Source organism: Melanerpes formicivorus, unplaced genomic scaffold (genome assembly GCF_026170545.1).
Source record: "Melanerpes formicivorus ecotype bairdi unplaced genomic scaffold, bMelFor1.0.p_v2 SCAF_11, whole genome shotgun sequence".
NCBI lineage: Eukaryota > Metazoa > Chordata > Aves > Piciformes > Picidae > Melanerpes > Melanerpes formicivorus.
In genome coordinates, this window is record NW_027142363.1 from 11,460,915 (window position 1) to 11,478,871 (window position 17,957).

Here is a 17,957-nt window from a genome sequence, read left to right on the forward strand (position 1 = left end):
CAGTTCTCTCTGCTTTCCTGAGGAGGTATAGCTCATGAAATCCTATTTTAGATGTGGATTTTGCCTAATATTTCTCTGTGAATTCCACTGATCAGATTTAATCATCTTTGTTAGGGAAGTAAAAACATTGGACCTAATAAATTCCCACACCTTCTGTGAGCATAAAGAGACAGGCCCTATTGGCATCCCCAAGAAAAGATGCTACTTCAAAAGCTCTCCTGAAGTGGTACTCTATTCTTCAAAGCTCTGCTCTTTAGAACAACTTTTGAGGTGTTAGCGTGATGCTCCTGCCTGTGCAACAGATGCAGGGAAAGGAGACAAAAAAAGGTATAGGAAACCTGAGTTCCTGAGCTCCACTGCTCAGGAACCAACATGTTTGAGTTTGTCTTTCAGCTTTTTGCACCTTTGGGGCAGGGACTCGCTTTGTTCCCACTGTGCACCTGACACATGATATTTTTATTCAAAATAAATAGCATAGATTAGTTCCCCCTGCCTTCTTACCCCACCTGCTGCTCTACCCTTCTTAGTAGGACAGAGCTTTCAGACAGTCTCAGCTTTATTAGAGAGTGGGAGTACAGACCTGTTCCGAATACACACTGAGTTTTTGATGCAAGTGTCCCCAGACAGAGAAAACACTGTCTCAGTAGTCCCCAGTTATCAGAACTCTGTCATCTGCCAACAATAATCTACAATTAAAATGGAAATATTTTGATATATTACCAAACACAGACAACGGTGTCTTAAAGGGAGCAGAAGAAGGCGTGGTTGTGTCTTAATAGTTCAGCACTGGTGAGTCATTTCTGCTGAATTTCTATGCATTTTGAGAGTTTTGTTTCAAAGGTCTATTGTGTGGCTTCTGGCAACAAATTAAATACCAGCAATATTTGGCTCTTAATTTAGAATGAATTTTAAAGCATCACTCATAAGACCTGATTGGAAGCCTATGGTCACTGGAAGGATTCCCAAGGGTTTCACTGGGCTTTGGATGGGGGTTTCAACCCACAACTTTTATTTTTCTTCATTGTATTTATCCTTGGATAGGAGGACAACCACAATATTTTCAGGATAACTTTGCAATTTGAAACTTTTCATTTCTTCAAGCCAAAACTGAGCTGGGGACAACAAAATGCTGTAAAGTAAATCATCAGGCTATGAGGGTAAGGTCATGCTGGTGGCTTTACTTCCCTGGCTTGGACTCACTGTACTACAAGCCACCATAACACTGCAGATTTGTGAGCTGCCAGAGGACAGACATTCAGTAGGCAAATTCCCTGATCTCTGATTTATTTTAATTCTTTTTGAGTCTCAAATATAAACAGGAATACAACAAGAACAGAAAAAAAAGGCAAAAAAGCAGCAAAGTTTGAGTCAGATTTCTGAATGCAACATGAAACCTCTATTTTGTTTTCTGAGTAGCTGGCAATGAAGAGGCTCCCCCTCTCCTCAAGTCTGAATGAAGGTTCAAGTTCATGAACCCAAGTTTTCAAAGATATGTTTTCCTCTAGTCCCTGAGATTCTGCTACTTGCAGTCTTTGGGAAGGTTATAACTTTGATGTCTCTTGGGCATTATGATTCTCTCCTCCTGTCTCCAGAAGCACTTGTCACTTGCTGAGCCTTTCTCTTGTGACTTCTTGTTAGTGGCACTAGAAGAGGCTACTCTGTCTCAAATCAAAATGACTTTTTGACAAGGGCAGTAAAGATCCTCACAGTCTCCCTTAACAATCTTGTACCTCTTGCCAGCATGTTAGGGTAGAAGGGAGAAAATCTTCCTTTTCTACTGAAATAGTTCCTATAGTAAGTTCCAGGCCAAGTGTTTTCCCCTATGGCTTAATGGAGTAGCTGAGGGGATTATAACTGACTGTAGTGTAGAGTTTATTACAGATCAAAATCTTTGGGCATCAGTAATAGTTTACCTCTTCCTAATGCAAGAAAGGAAGAAGGAAATAAAAAGAGAAAGTGAGCGAGAAGAAGGAAATAAACAGAGATCTCGCCAGTTTCCTCAGAAAGCCATTTGGATACAATGGGGGGAAAAAAAGCATCACTCCTAGGGAACAGCACAAGGGAATATGAAACACTAGACATGAAGGAAAGGGAGAACAGCTGTGGAAGGGTATGAGAGAATAGGCACCTGGTCTTCCAATACCGGATTCATGGATTTTTCCACTCTACACAAATTTCTCACATAAGTGGAAGTCTGAGAGGAGTGGCATGGATCTAAAGAGCTTATGTGGTTCTTGGAGAAAAAATGCCCATTGGATATGACACAAGAAGTTAGAGGAGGTCTGTACTTTCTTTGTGATGTCTTGGTTTTGTATTTCTAAAAGTAGCTCATGGGCTGGTTTCTTGCAATGTGCTGCCACTGGCTGAATAAACCCTGTTCACATACTAGAGTTTGAATGTAGTTTTGTGATTAACTGTCTGCTGGTTACCTGGGTCTTTTCCTCTGGCTTAAGTGAAATGAAGCAGTTACTTAATTTGACCTTCAGATTTAGAGTTAGGTTCAGTAAGATGATTATGACCCATGGGGTATGACTGTGAGGGGGAAATAAGACAATTTCCTTGGGAAAGCACACACTGATAAAACAGTCCCTGGAAAACCTGACTGGCATCTTCATCACTCATGCCTACTTTAATTGCCATGCTATCCCAAAAGCACTTTTGCTTTTAATTTAAGCATTTTCTTATTGAAGGCTTAAGCTTTCATCTGTCATTGTAGGCCGGTGAAAACAAGTTGCTTCATTAGCAGCAGGCTGATTAGCTGTCCGGAATATGCTGTCTCTTCAGCAGCTAGGTGACTTTTAGCATTAGTCAATTAATTGTCAGTTCTTACTCTGACTTGTCATCTCAGACTTCAATTTTTTGTGAAACTTGTAGGAACTTTGTTTCTTTGATCCCTGTACTCCATTGGTTTGAAACTGGCCATTGAGCTTAACAGTTTTTGAGTAAGGGAATGGCAGATGGGCAGAGATCGCGATCTTGTAAGCTTCCTCTCCTTTAGAAATCGTTAGCAGAAATGGCTAGCAGGCAACTTTAAAGGACTTACTTTCAGAAAATCTACAGCTTTGTGTGCTCTCCAACCAAACTCATTTAGAAATCAAGTTTATTTACGGTCACTATGGTCAGTGAAACTAGATTACCATTGGTTTTTCCAAATGCACATCTATCCCCACATCAGAAAAGTGTATAGAATATAAAAAATAGAGTGTTTATACAAAAATGATTTTATTTTCAGAGTAAACCATCGTGTCATGCCATCCAGCAAAAAGATGATGTTAGTAGGGTAGCAATCACTTGTAAAGAGTATAAGTATTGAGAGGAACAGTGGGAAAAAGGCACACTGAAAAAAACACAACCAAGTTATGGAGGGAAATTAAGTCAAATTACTGACTGTGCAAGGAAGTGTGTATTAAGCAAGCATGGGGTTTTTATACCTATCTGCCTAGTGAAGCTGTTATGCTTGTTTCAGAACAGTGAGAAGAACAAACAATACTTCTGCCTAAGTGTATTTCTTGCTGATAAAAGACTGTAAGTAAGACCAAGTCTGGCTACAATGACTCAAACAGTGTGCTTACAATGCACTTGGATGAAACAGAATAAAATGATAGGGTAAGAAATAGTGTGAATTTTAGAAACAGTCTCTTTCTTGGATAACAATTTCCCCTCTGTCATGATTACTAATTTCTGCAGAAAGAACTTGCATACAACTGAAGTAAGAGACTAAAGAGAATTATAAGATGCAGATCCTTGCTTCTGTGATATTCACACACAGAGCCTTGCTCTGAAAACTGATTATGCAGTAACCCTGAACAGCATGGTCTGTGGCACAGCTGCCTCTAAAGACCAGTGGAGGGTATGGCAGAGGAGATGAGGTGGGAAACACAGGGTTTAACTTTCAGTGCTTCCTTCATGAAACAATGTAGAAAATATTGCTGGGAAAGTAGCAGCTGGATCTCAAATACCAATAAACATCAGATTGATGCTTCTAATGGTGTTTGTAGTGGAGTTTATCAACAGTTCTGTTATCACTGCATGAGATCTCTTCCTTCAAACGTGCCAATCTTGCTTGTGTATTTATAATGACTGTTGGCACAATTCTTCACAAAACTGCGAGAGCTGATGCAAATTGAGTGAATGGATTAGCCTTCTGGGACTCTCACAGCAACATCTATGCTATTTCAATCTGGTTTGGTCTAAAATGGGTTTGTATGTCTTTAGAACAAGCTACCAAATTGCTGTGCTAATTAAGTTAGATTGAGCTATGCACAAGAGCTAATACTACTAAATCTGTATATGAAAGCCCATTTCTGAGGCTCCTCAGAGGCTGTGTGCTACACAGGTTCAGGCTCTAAAAATACTGCCTTGCAAAGCTGCTCCCTTGCCAAAAAGACGCTACAGCAGCCAAGGCTAAGATTGCTTTTAATATGTGGTAGGCATTAGACTCACAGCTTGAAATGCTGTTCACTGTGGTTTTTCCATATGGTGAGCTGTGTGCCAGTGCCGTGAGGCTGGACAGAATATACACATTTCTTTTTTTACTCTAATGATGACAACTGAAAAGGGCCTTAAGGTCTTGTAATAGCGTCTTCCAACGTAAGAAACGAATCCAGCAAATCTGCTTGCCCCGTAGTGACTTCTGCCATGTATGGGAGATGTAACACATCTTTTGTCTGACCACTTCTAGGCTTTTTGGTAAACTGAAACTTTCTAAGTTCCCAGATTTTCAGTGCTCTCAAGAGAGAAAAGAAAATCTGGATTTTCATACCTTCAGGTTCATTACTTACTGTTATTGTTGCTACGGAAAGCAATTACACCCGAAGCATATGTTGAGTATGAAAACTATAACCTTTTAAGTGCTCTGTTTCATGTAAAGAGGTATCTATTCACAACCTTTACTCTCTTAGGCCAGTTATTTTTGTCTGTCATTGTTAATTACAGTTTATTGGTCCCCCCTTTGCAACAAGAAGTGACCAGCAAGGCTTAAAGCTTTGTTCAGCTGCTCAGCCTCAGTGTTTTGTGTGTTTTTGTGGTGCTGTGTTTTTTCAGTTCAAGTTCTTTGTCAACACAGTAGATGCTGTGACTAATTTGGCTAATTCTGGGAGAAAGGATTATGCCTGGATTCTGCATTGGTGTTTTGAGTCTCAGTAAAGAGTTACAATGGGTGAGTAGTCTGGGTTATGCAGACAGTTGGGTGGGATGACACCTTCTGGCCTCCAAATCAATGGGATCTGTTTATTGCTGTATGATTCAGGCTTAACTTCTGAGCCGGTCTGTAACGTCTTGTACATGATTTTGTATGCAGAGCACCCCATACATTGCTTATGAATGTGTGTCTTGTATAAATGGGAAAGCTTCTAGGGGGGCTTTCACACAGAGGCACAGAGATACTATTGGGACACTGCAGTATTGCCAAGTTTGTCTAACCTAGATGATTTTCACAGTAGCTGACTTTTTGATTTTAAAAATTATCTTATTAACTTTCATACTGTTATAAAGAATGACATTTGTCATTTTTGAAGAAATAGAGAGGACATTTACGACCCTTTTAATCACAGAATAACCCTTGAAAAAGCGACTGCTGTAGCTGAACACCGCATCCCCTTCCATCACCGAACAACCCATGAAATAAAGAGAAACCCCCCAATATGTGGTTTTCAATACTGAGCCATCTAAGGAATTTTATATAGAATCATAGAATCATAGAATCAATAAGGTTGGAAAAGACCACAGAGATCATCAAGTCCAACCTGTCACCCAACACCTCATGACTAACTAAACCATGGCTTCAAGTGCCACGTCCAATCCCCTCTTGAGCACCTACAGGGATGGGGACTCTTCTCCAGGCTGAACAACTCCAACTCTCCCAGCCTGTCTTCATAGGAGACATGCTCCAGCCCTCTGATCATCCTTCTGGCCCTCCTCTGGATCTGCTCCAGCAGGTCCATGTCTTTCTTGTGTTGAGGGCCCCAAAACTGGATACAGTACTCCAGACGAGGTTTCACCAGAATAGAGTGACAGAATCACCTCTCTCAATCTGCTGGCCATGCTTCTTTTGGTGCAGCTGAGAATACAATTCACCCTCCAGTGCACATTGCTGACTCATGTCCAGCCTCTCATACACCAGTACCCCTAAGTTCGCAGAGTGGCTCTCGATCTCATCATCCCCCAGCCTGTGCTGGTAGCATGGACTGCCCCAACCCAGATGCAGGACCTTGCACTTCACCTTACTGATCCTCATGAGGTTCTCCTGAGCCCACTTTTCTAGCCTGGCCAGGTCCTTCTGGATGGTGTCCCATCCTTCAGTCCTGTCAACCGTACCACTCAGCCTGGCATCATCATCAAACTTGCCGAGGGCTCACTCAATCTCACTCTCTCGTTTGCTCATGATAAGAATCTCTGTAACTCAGAAATCTTCTGGTGAAGACTCACAGTCCAGGTGTACACACAGTCATGGCCTCTCTCCATCCATGCTGGGGCAAGCCTTGCTTGTGCTCCAGTCCTCCCTGATCCCTGCTTTCCAGGGAAAGGGAATCTCCTCTCCTGCTGTCCAGGGAGGAGCTAGCGAGTATTTCCTGAGCCCTCAGGAGACAAGGACTGTGGTCCTGGAGTCCAGGCACAGCCTCTAGTTCCCATAGTAGGTTATGTTCTTTTAAAGTTTTCTCAGCATTCACAATGAACAGATACTAATTAATTAAATAGAAAAGGAGAGATTTTGAGCAACAAATAGTGTGCCTTGAAGTGCGTGTAGCCCAGGCAATATGCTGGGCTGGTGCCTGAAAGTGACACAATCCTGCTGCCTGCTTTGGATGGTGACACAGCCCTGCTGACTATTTTGGATGACCTGATTTAATTGTGCCAGTTGAGAGAAACACAGAAAAGGAAGCATGCATCAGGAAGAGTGACAGACCCATTCAACTGTTACAATGCCCTCCCTCCTGATAATCACGGCTGTTATTAGTGGTAGAGATAAGAACACATTTCCCCCCTACACTTACATTGTTGTTTGGCTAGATTTGCTGCCTTGAGGGAACTGTTTCTGTACAGATTTTGGTAAACAATATAGAGATACTCAGGGTCTTAAGAAGATGAAGCTTTCTACTAGCCTGATTGCAAGGCCATGCTGCCCAGTAAAGGAGAGAAAGCAACTGAAAACTGCGCCTTCCTGTGCAAGACCACCACTCTGTGACTGAGGTGAGAGGCAGCAGCTGCAGAGAGAACTGACATCCCATACAGGGCAGGCAGCCCTCTGGTACCTGAAGAGGGCCTTCATCAGGAGAGGAAAGAAGCTGGAGTATTTCAGGGAAGACCAAGAGGAAATCATGACTTTTGAGTGGGAATTATTTCCGAGTGTGAGCTGGGAGCTGCCTGATTGGCACCACGCTTTGCAAAGGGCTGACTGCTCCACCTGTGTCTACACATTTTGTGTATATAGTAATAAAGCAGGTTTATGTGGTCTACCACATAAGACAAGCAGTTTAGATACTAGTACGTCATGACTTCTCTTATCAGAGAACATTAGGTTTCAGCCAATTTCCATTACTATTTTTATCCTTTATTGTGTGCAAATGCAGCAGGATTTTAATAGCAGAGTCACTTCAAATGCCACTTGGAAGGCCAGAGAGCACGATGTCTTATTTTCAGCCGTCCACCTGATGCTGTTTTTGTAAGTGAACCATATTGCTTGTACAGAATCAGAGCAAGTTTTTTTATAAAGGTGGTTTTTTTTTAAAGGATTGAATAGTTGCAATTGTTGGGGAAAGGTGCTTAGATACTGGATTAGGAATTTGCAGGATCAAAGTAGCAGTTAAGATGCCAGGGAACTCATCCAAATCACAACATAGCTGATATTCTTTAGGGAATACTGGGCTGTTTTGTATACAGCACTCTTGGCTCCAAGTAATGTAAAACCTGAGGAATTGAAATGATTACAAATATCAGGCTAAATCTTTCAAGGTGTTGAGTGCTCACAACTAATGTTGGACTGAATGCTGATTTACACTGTGGCCCTTTATGCTATGATGGCAACGTCAAAGGCATTCGGCCTCTGTAAATGCCACTGGAGGCCCCTTTGCAGTAACAGACTGTAGGAAAGTGGCTTGGGTGCTGTTGGGCATTCAGCCCATTTTCCTGACAATATTCAACACCTTTCAGGAGCAGGCTGACAGAGGAGTGGCTCTGGCAGGAAAGCTCAATTATTTGTGATCTCAGTTACACAGAAATGTAAGGGATGGCTTGAGATCCAGACTGCAAATAGAGAGCATGAATTTCTCTCTGATTGTAGTGCCAGTGCCCAGACTGAGTTCAATGAGGTAAGGAACTCGCCTACATCTTTGCTTCAGTGGAAGGTGCATCAAGCTGACTCCCATCTTCTCTTAGGTTCTACTTGAGAGCAGTAAAGACAATAGTGGATCAGGCTTCTCCTTTCTCCAGACTTAGTAACCGATATGGCAACTGAATTTTCCTATGCAGTTGCACAGCTGGAGCCAGAAAAGATGCCAGAGAACTGAAATACTTTATTTTCTTACCATTTGTTTGGAATACTTAAATAACACTTAAATTTCTATTTAAAATGTTGGTGGGTTTTTTGGTTGGTTTTTTTGTTTGTTTGTTTTTTGTTTGTTGGTTCGGTTTGTTAATTTGCTCCTCTTTGGTTAAAGGTCTAAAAAGGCCCCAAAGTGTAAGCTTGAGCCAGCTGTTTTTCAGTATCTTCTTTGTGAAAACTGATTTTTGTTTTAGTGATACAAACCCCTTGCCCTTCCAGCTCTGATTCACCCACCAAAACAAGAAAGCACAGTCTGGGTTGTTGTTTTGGGTTGCGGTTGGGTTTGTTTTGTCGGGTTCTTTTTGCTTGTTTGTTTGTGTCTTTCCCCCTGTTACATAGGGTGCTTGGTTGCATGGTTTAGTTGGTTGGGTGGTGTTGGATGTTAGGTTGGACACGAAGATCTTGAAGGTCTCTTCCAACCTGGTTTATTCTGTTCTATTCTACATTTAACAGTAATAATGTTGCTATCACTGTAGCAGGGTAACAAGCAAGACTTCTGAGGAGAAGACGCTGGCTTTTGTCTTTCCTGAGACCAGTTATATGTTTGGAAAAGAGGCAAAGATAGGAAATGTATAATTTTTTTTCATTCAAAAGATACTTGTGTAATCATGGTCTCAGTTTTCCAAGTTCTATTAGTGTTTCATTACTTGAGATGGTGCATTTGGGGAATATTGTTTGGGGTTTTTGATGTGAATGTGGACGAGCCCACTGACTATTACCCTCTGCTGGTAATTCAGGCTGGGAGTGATGAGATTGACAAGAAGGGCACCAGGGCGATTAAGAAGGAGTTCAGGGAGGGCCCTTGGACAATTGATTGATGGGGCAGGAGCTCAAGTGGTGTTCTGCTCAGTTCCCTCAGTGGCAGGGGTGTACACTGAGAGGAATGGGAGAACCCATACCATCAACAATTGGCTCAGGGGATGGTGCCAGTGGCAGAATTTTGGTTTCTTTGATCATGGGACAACTTTTACTGCACCCGACCTGCTGGGTCCTGAATGGGTGCATTTATCTAGAAGGGGTAAGAGAGTCCTGGCACTGGAGTTGGCAGGGCTCATTAGGAGGGCTTTAAACTAGGTCTGAATGGGGTGGGTGAGGATATTGGTCCCTCTGCAGAGGAAAGAGTAGGGCACAAGGTAGGGTCAATTGAGAAGTCAGGAACCCAGCTACAGTGCATGTACACCAATGCACGCAGCCTGGGCAACAAGCAAGAGGAGTTGGAGGTCCTGATCCATCAGGGTGACTCTGATATAGTCGCCATCTCAGAAACTTGGTGGGACAACACCCACGATTGGAGTGCTATGCTCGGGGGCTACAGGCTCTTTAGGAGAGATAGGCGAGGGAAAAGATGAGGAGGGGTGGCTCTGTATATTAGGGAGTCACTTTCTGCCACAGAACTCAAGGTGGAAGATGAGAGAATTGAGAGCCTGTGGGTTAAAATCAGAGGGCAGCCTAACAAATCTGACATCCTGGTTGGAGTCTGTTACAGACCACCCAACCAGGATGAGGAGGCTGATGAATTGTTCTACAAACAACTGGAGGCTGTCTCAAGATCATCAGATCTTGTCCTTGTCCAGTGACTTCAACCTGCCAGATATCTGATGGGAACTTAATTCAGCAGGGAGGAGGCAGTCCAGAAGATTCCTGGAGCGAATGGAGGACTGCTTCCTGACACAGCTGTTAAGCGAGCCTACCAGGGGCCAGGCTCTGCTTGACCTGCTGTTCTCCAGTAGGGAAGGGCTGGTCTCTTCCAACCTTAGTTATACTGTGATACTGTGAACTTGGTGTTCTAGAGTTTGGGAATTTATTGTAGAGCTGATTATACAGAGTTTATCACAGGTATAAGGAAACTATTCAAATATCATTATTGGGTGCATGTTAATGAAAAGTTTGGCTAATAGTGGAAGAATTAGTGTATTTGATTTGATTGTAGTATATTGGACTGTCATAAAACTTATGGCGAAAGAAGTGGGTTTGGGTCTAATTTCCATGTGTTTATGGATGAGGAAGGAGGTTGCATCGTTTGTTGACTGTATCCTTTTATGTCTCCTGTCTCTCATGCCTCACAAACTTTTTCTGCTTTAAAGTAGATTTCTTTCAAGTGTGTCAGAAGGGTAGAAATAGCCAATATTTCTAAATATGAGTGAGGAAAGCCTCTGAATTAAATTATCCTTAATAGTGTCCCATCACAGTGGCTAATTTGTAATGCTCAAAGGTAGTACTTTGCATGTTTCCATTAAAGTGTCCTGCAGAACAGAGAGAAGGCCACCAGGAGATCAGACTTATAAATACTTGTGGTGATAGAAATCTTGGCTAAAGAGACAATATATGATGAAATACAAATCAGAAACCAAACTGTCACTATCTCTGCCACTGATAGACTTATTAAAAGATGCAAACTGATGGTACAGGTGGACAGCTTCATACAGATCCTTCCTCTCCCTCTCCTGGTAACACTGATAAACTCTCTAGCAAATACAAAATTCTGTGTCTTAATTCTGGGCTCCTGTCCAGCAATTACATACCATCTTTCAGTGACACAGAGAGACACTTTTATTATTCCTTGTGTGAAACACAACTGCCTAGGAGCCCAGAAGTGCAAAGCATCAACATAAGATGAGGTGTAAGGAATACCTTAGCAGCTGGAATGTGGGAGGCTAGCCTGTAAAACCAAGAAATAACCCTTCCAATGTCTGCAAACTCCCTGGGGATATTAGCAACCCTGCCTGGCAAGGGCTTGAGCCCATTTATTATCTGTGAAGTGATGTCTTTGACATGGCACCACTGCTAGTGTCTCTGACTCACTGCCACCCCACCTCTTGTTTTCCAGACCTGAGTTACTAGCATGTAATGGCTGACCCATTGACAGGATCATGTGGTGAGGCAGCAGGCCACATGTGTAACCTTGACTGCAGTGCCCTTTCCAGAGACTGATTGTGATTTTCTTATTATCTAACGAGCTTGTCATTTCTTGTACTAGTTGTAACAGAGCTGAATATTTTCTAGGTTACCTAACCAAACTTCTGCAAAATCATACTGCCTATGCCTGCGATGGGGAGCATCTGAGCCTGCACTGTCCTCGGCATTCAACAATAAGTGTTCAGTCAGCATTTTATGGGCAAGATTACCACATGTGTAGCACCCAGGAGCCTGAAAACAGGATGACAGAACCTATAAACTGTGTGGCACCCACCTCATTGCAGGTATTGCACATTGTAAAGGTTCTTAATGCACAGAATCTTTATGACAGTTTCCACGTGGTGGGCTGTGCTGTGTGAAAATGGGAAGTGTTCACAACCTTGAATGAAATGACATTGTGTCTATGTCTGTTTACCATCAAAAGTATTACAGCTGAAAGGATTTGTCTGGCCAGCAGGATATTAGCATACAATTGTGAAAGCTTTATAGATTGCCTTCTATTCTGATGAGCCTTGCTTTGGAAACTCCATTCTCAGTGTTTCCTATAATAAATTCCCTTTGAAACAAGGACTAATCATGACTGATCAGACCAGTCTTGATCCATCACACAGGTTCTTGTCCCCAGGAGAGGATTCAAACATTGGACAGAGCTGGATTACAAATCCAGTGAATTCAATTGGTTGGTGTTTGGCTTGTTCCATGCCTATCTTTACTTGCTGGAAAGGCACTGTGACAACTAAACAGCAGACCCTAAACACTTCTGCACATATCTGCATTTACATGAACACATGGTTTGTGTCAGTAGTATTCTCTGTCTGTGGGCTGGGCCCACTTAAGCATAGCCTAAAATGATTAATACTTCATAAATTACTACTTTCTGCTGTGGAGTCTTCTGCAACGAGGCTCAGGAGGTCTGACTTACAGTGCTGTGAAAGGCTTGTTTCCCTGTAGCAAAAAGGTCCAGTGTTAGGCCAAGTTCAGTAAATCACTGCAAAAATGAGTAGTCTGTGCACTGTTGTGTTGGTGAGGCTGTTGTAAATGCTCTGCAGACCCTCCGATGAAGTTTGCAACATTTGTGCTTGCTGCTGACACATTATTGCTTGATCACAGGAATGTTTGTTCCCGTCTTGAATTTTTTACAGAGTGATTCAGTGGTAATATCCTCTCTCCAGAAACAGTATTAGGGCATTTCATAAGTGTGGCTTGCCCATGATGTACTGCAACTTTTAAAGACATTCCAGACATGACCTATGGGCCATGTGAAAGTACATCTCTCCACCAAAAAGGGTAGGCCAGATACATCGTTGATGTCATTTTATTGACTACAGTAAAGTGACACCAATGGTTATTTTGGGCTTGTGAGTGCCTTTGTGGGTCTTCATCTTTTTTTTTCCCCCCTTTGAATATAATAAACACAGCATGGGGTAGCTGTTGTATAAACTCTCATCATCGTGCAGGCACTGTCACTGATCAAAGGCGTTTTGACGAGGCCGCGAACATAAGGGGTACAAATGCTCTGCATCTCAGGGAATTCCGGCTCTGTCAAGGAGAAGAGACACATCCTGTAAATCTAATTTCTTAGAAAAGAGCACCAGTGATTTCATCCCTCCTCCCCTTCCCTTTGGAACTGCATCTGCAGTCTGCATAATTGGGCATGGTGCTACCCTGCAGCCAGGAGGAAGCATAAGAGGCATTTTTTTATGGTGATCCTCTATTAAAAGGATGGCTGCAAAGTTATATTTGTCTCCAGATATTAGCACTCCAGTGCAATCTTGCTATGAATACCATTGTTTGCTTTTGTGGTTGTGTGTTTCTGCACAGCAACTTGATAGAAAATGGGACTGCTGCTTACATTAAGTAGGAGAAGATACAAACAGATGCACAGGAGATGATTCAGCTCAGGTGCAAACAGAAGGTGACTCAGTAGGGGACAGCTTTCTCCACTTACTAAAGATGTAACTCTTGCACTGGCCTGTTCCAGAACCATCCCAATTAAGGAAGTGACTTGTTTGACTTGCAGCTCTGTAATAGAAGAATTGACTGATAAAGTTAAGTGTGCTCTGCTTTTCCTTCCCTTCTAAAATCTTCAGAGTGCAGTTAATGCTCAAAAAGTGTTGGATCCAAGTCCTCTGTTTCTACCAACGGAAACAAAAAGGCAAGAGTGTTACAGGATCACTGCAATGTGCTGCCAATGTGTATCATTTCTGCTTAGGAGGGATGGCTTCCAGGGATGACAGGAGACATTCAGCCCCTGCCAACTCTCAGCCTGGAAGCAAGAGTGCAGCTTGTGCTATCACAGTGGTATCTTGGTATGACTGAGACCCCTTCTGAGGAGAATCAAGGCAAAATTTCCTATAGATGTTACAGGAATACCTGAAACTATCAGAGAATGGTATCTTACATTCACTGCTGTTTACAGTGGGATGACTCATAGACAACAACCTCCTTATTGCAGCCTGCTGTGATTTTAAACATCAAGAACCCTAAGCACAACACCACAGACTATCCAGAAGCAGTGTATAGAAAGCCCTCTCTTTGAAGGTGAATAATAGTTTCATAAGTACACCCTTGCATTTGAAGTGGGGAGGTTTTAGGTGCTTTGGCTTGTGGCGGTGTTAAAAACTGGACTCAGACTCATCTTGAGCAATGTCTTTGTATTTTCTATAGCTACAGCTCTAAAAACACTGATGGAGTGGGAACACCCATGGGAATGCTAGAAGTACTCAGTTCTTTTGCAGAACTTTGAGAGGGTCCACATGATCCTTTGCATATAACACTTCTGACTTTTGTATTATCCTCCTTCTGTTGTCGCTGCCAGTGAAGCAGCACAGTAAGAACCATGATATATTGCTGGGCAAAAAGATCTCAGGTAGATATGGCCTTGGAAAAGCATTTTTAAAGAAGAAGAAGAAAAGGTAATCAGGCTTAAGATAGGCAGTCGTATCTGTGCTGTCAGACTACTTCTGAATTTTGTTCAAGTGGCAAGTCAAAGAGATATCTGATAATGTGTGTAACTGCAAGCAGTAAATAAAAGCCCCTTAAACAGGAGGTCCTTCATGTGGCTTAAAGCTGGGGTTGTGCTTAAGTGTCAACAAGCACACCAGGTCATTAGAATTCTTTTAAGTGAAGATACTGGAGAGCATGATCAGGTCAACTTAGGGAAACTGAGATGAAATGGTTAAAAAAGCATCCTTTTGGAGTTACCGTGCTTCACCTGGACACTGCACTTGCATGAAATCTATCAGGAGTGTGTGAGTGCCTCAGGTATGTCAGCAAAGAGGCCAGAGGCTAAGCATGTTCCTACTTGCTCTGGGCTGCACAGAGTCCCAGGCACCACTAAGGCGGTGGTGGCACACAGCGAGATCTGTCTGACCCTCTGTGGGTAGAGGGGAAGGTGACATACAGCAGCAAATTGCAACATCAGTTGGTAACAACACTGATTGCCGTGGGCATCACTGTGATGAATGTGTTCACATAAACTTGGCCATGACACAAAGTGCAGTAGAGATGTGGCCTAAATCCAATGGTACAGATGTTTCTTACATGTTTATAGCCAAAAAGCTGTGAAGGAATGGTTCCTCTGTACAGAAAAAGAAGTGTTCTCATTGCCGTATAGCTTCATACCTTGTTTTCAAGCCTATCCTTTCTGCCCATTGTTCTAGAAAGTACTGGATGAATGCCAAAACCTGAGATCCTGCCAGCTCCTTGTCAATAGTCGGGTTTTTGGACCTGATCTGTGTCCAGGGACCACTAAATTCCTCCTTGTCTCCTTTAAATGCAAACCTAGTAAGTAATTCACATCAGGCAAATGTGGTTTTGTATCTGTTTTGTTGTTTGTTTTGGTTAAAATGCTGTTGCAGAAGGCTTTGTGTAAGTCCTTGTGAAGCTTTGAGACTTAGATTAATAGCAAATTGGGGTTTTTTTTTCTGCTTTACCTCAGTTCTCCATTGTGTTTACAACTTCAGTGTGCTTACTGCCAATTTTGTGACCAGTGTAGTTTGGCAGAGTCAGATGTTAGACATCAGACTTGAAAGGGAAAATGTTTGGGCAATTATTTTTGAAGAGATGGCAATGATAATGTCATATTAGAAGAATAGACCTGAACATCAAAACCAGATGCTTGGGCTAAGGATCCAAGTCATGAAGGAGATACCATAATAATGAATATGCAAAAAAAGCTTAAGGAGATGGGACCAAAGCTTTCAGAAATCTTCTATTACCACCTTCTGTTGACAGAATAATGGCTGGAGGACACAGACACCTGGCTAACTTTATTATAGAATCTACTTATGGAATCACCTGTGTTCTATGCAGGTAACTGATGATATATAAAGGGACAAATCCTGCCTCAAAGAGGATGTGCTTTGTAAACATGAGAATAATGTAAGAAAGATTAAGACAAACATCATGAGGTTTTATTTATTGATGCTTTCAAAATGCTTTTCTTGTTGCTATTGTATATGAGAAAAAGCCCTAGTAGCCCAGTGGCTCAGCTGGTTTTTGGCAGCCAATGCCCAGTGTGATTGAAATGGGTCTCAGAGATAATAGCAGAATGATGATTGGGGGGTGGGTTCCCCAGCCAACTCAGAAATACCATCCCACAACTAAAGGAGAAAGCACAATAGAGATTTTGTTTAATGGGAGCATTAAGATAGATATCATTGGTGGAATAGGAACAGAGGTGGCAAGAAAACTGAAGGGTCAGTTTATGCAGAGTATTGAAGACAGAGCAGAGATATGGGAATAGAGTAGGCAGATACTACCTTTGGCAAAGTGCTGACACGAGAACTCCCAGGAAGATCTACTGGGCCAATCATTAATGGGGGGGAAAAGGTCTGAAATTTGCATTTTTAATGATGTGTTTTGTTTTATCAATAGTTTAAATTTAACTTCTCATGTATTAGTTACTGCATTATTAATAATAGATGGATTAGGATATCATAGATGTGTCTGTGTCATTGGAGGAAATCTCTTTTGACTAATCAAAAGTGGATTGGGATCCAGTTTGTTACTTCAATAAGCTGCTTCATATTTTCCCCACAGGGAATAAACTACTTTGAATATGTAATATTCTCTATGATCTATATTTTACAAAAGCTGCCCAGAAGTGTATTTAGCAGCAAATGTTAACTGCAGAATCGAGGAACAGGACAGTTCTAGTGCAAACTACGTGATTTCACAGGGTGGGATATTTATACTTGTAGGTAAGCTTGTAGGCTCGGCTGTGGCAAGCATCCTCACTCAGTAAATCACTTGAATGCAATTTTAAGTCTATTTTACAGCTTCCTTGCCTTCAGGTGGGCCCATAAACACCTAAATACCTACCTTTTTCATCTGCTTAGAAATATTGTTGCTGTATCTCTGCAGAGGTCTCTGTTGTATTCTTAACTTTGTCTTATACCACTTGTAGGTTTGTTTCTGTTTTCTGTCCTGCAGTCAGGGAGCGCAGCCGTACAGACAGAGCCCAGCTTTAGCCCAGCAGCCCTTGGGTCAGAGCCTCTGTTTTCTTGGCATGATCCTCATGGGTGTAGAGTATGGCAGATGCTTCTACAGAAGTAACAATCTGCAGCAGGTCAAGTATTTTTTACAATCATTCTTTTTAGACTTAAACTTGCAACTGCTGATGAGCTTGTGTGGAAGAAAGTGGATTATTACCAAGAACACTGACCTTTTTTTTTTTCTCATTTGTTTGTTTTCATCTGTTCTATTCTAAATGAAACAATAATATTTTCTTTATTGAACAGATAAGTTTTTCTCTCTCCAGTTCCCCTACCACAAACACCCACACTCTACTCACAGGGGTACTACTCAGTAACAATAAGGTTTTCCTTTCCCTTTTCTCCTGCTCGGCTCAGGATCCTCCTTTTCCTGTTTTCACATTTTGGAAGGACAAAAAAATGTAGCAGAATAAACTCTTCTGCCTGGCCTTATCTGCAGCAAAAATGTCCGCTATCATACCTAGACCAGGAAGACTTGGCAGTAAAATGCTGCGAGCAGAGCAGCTTCTTAGGCCAGCAAGAAAGCTCTTTGCCTAGACAGCGGATTTTAACCAGCTCCCTAGGAGGGATAAACCACAATGTCTGGAAGGTGGTCTCCCTTCCTTCCCCACTTCTGTGCTGCAAGTGCTGCCAGTGTGCCTTTGCCAGCTAAGAAAGGCAGGGGGTGTAGTTTTCTCAGGCTCCTGATTCACATCTCAGCAAAACTTTAAAATGAGCCTGTGCTGGCTAGTCACGCCCAGGGGAAGCCGCTGACCTTGGTGGAGCCATGCAAATATTGCTGAGAGCACTGTCTGGCTCAGGACACGCCGCCCATCCCCATGCCTTTGTGCCTGCCATTCTTCAGCACTCAGCACGGTAAGCAGTGGCACTGGGTGATGCCAGCCACCCTCATGATTGATGAGTGTTTGGAGGCTCTCAGCACTCAGGCTGGCATCTGAAGTAGGCATAGAATGCAACATTGTCCCAGGAAGTGACAAAAGGAAAGGATGAGGCTTCTCCTACTG

General features: G+C 42.4%; 1 protein-coding gene across 2 annotated transcripts in view; it reads left to right on the forward strand.

Annotated features, from left to right (window-relative positions):
* The window catches only part of EVA1C (eva-1 homolog C), a 44,871-nt gene that overhangs the window by 5,740 nt on the left and 21,174 nt on the right, over window positions 1-17,957 (forward strand). The window contains exons 2-3 of one of the 2 annotated variants that reach the window (XM_068144510.1): window positions 11,543-11,739; window positions 15,118-15,241. The exons of the other annotated variant lie outside the window; for it this stretch is intronic. Of the exons in view, the coding sequence (XP_068000611.1) occupies window positions 11,543-11,739; window positions 15,118-15,241 (321 nt within the window). The remainder of the gene's footprint in view (window positions 1-11,542; window positions 11,740-15,117; window positions 15,242-17,957) is intronic. 2 annotated transcript variants of the gene reach the window in all.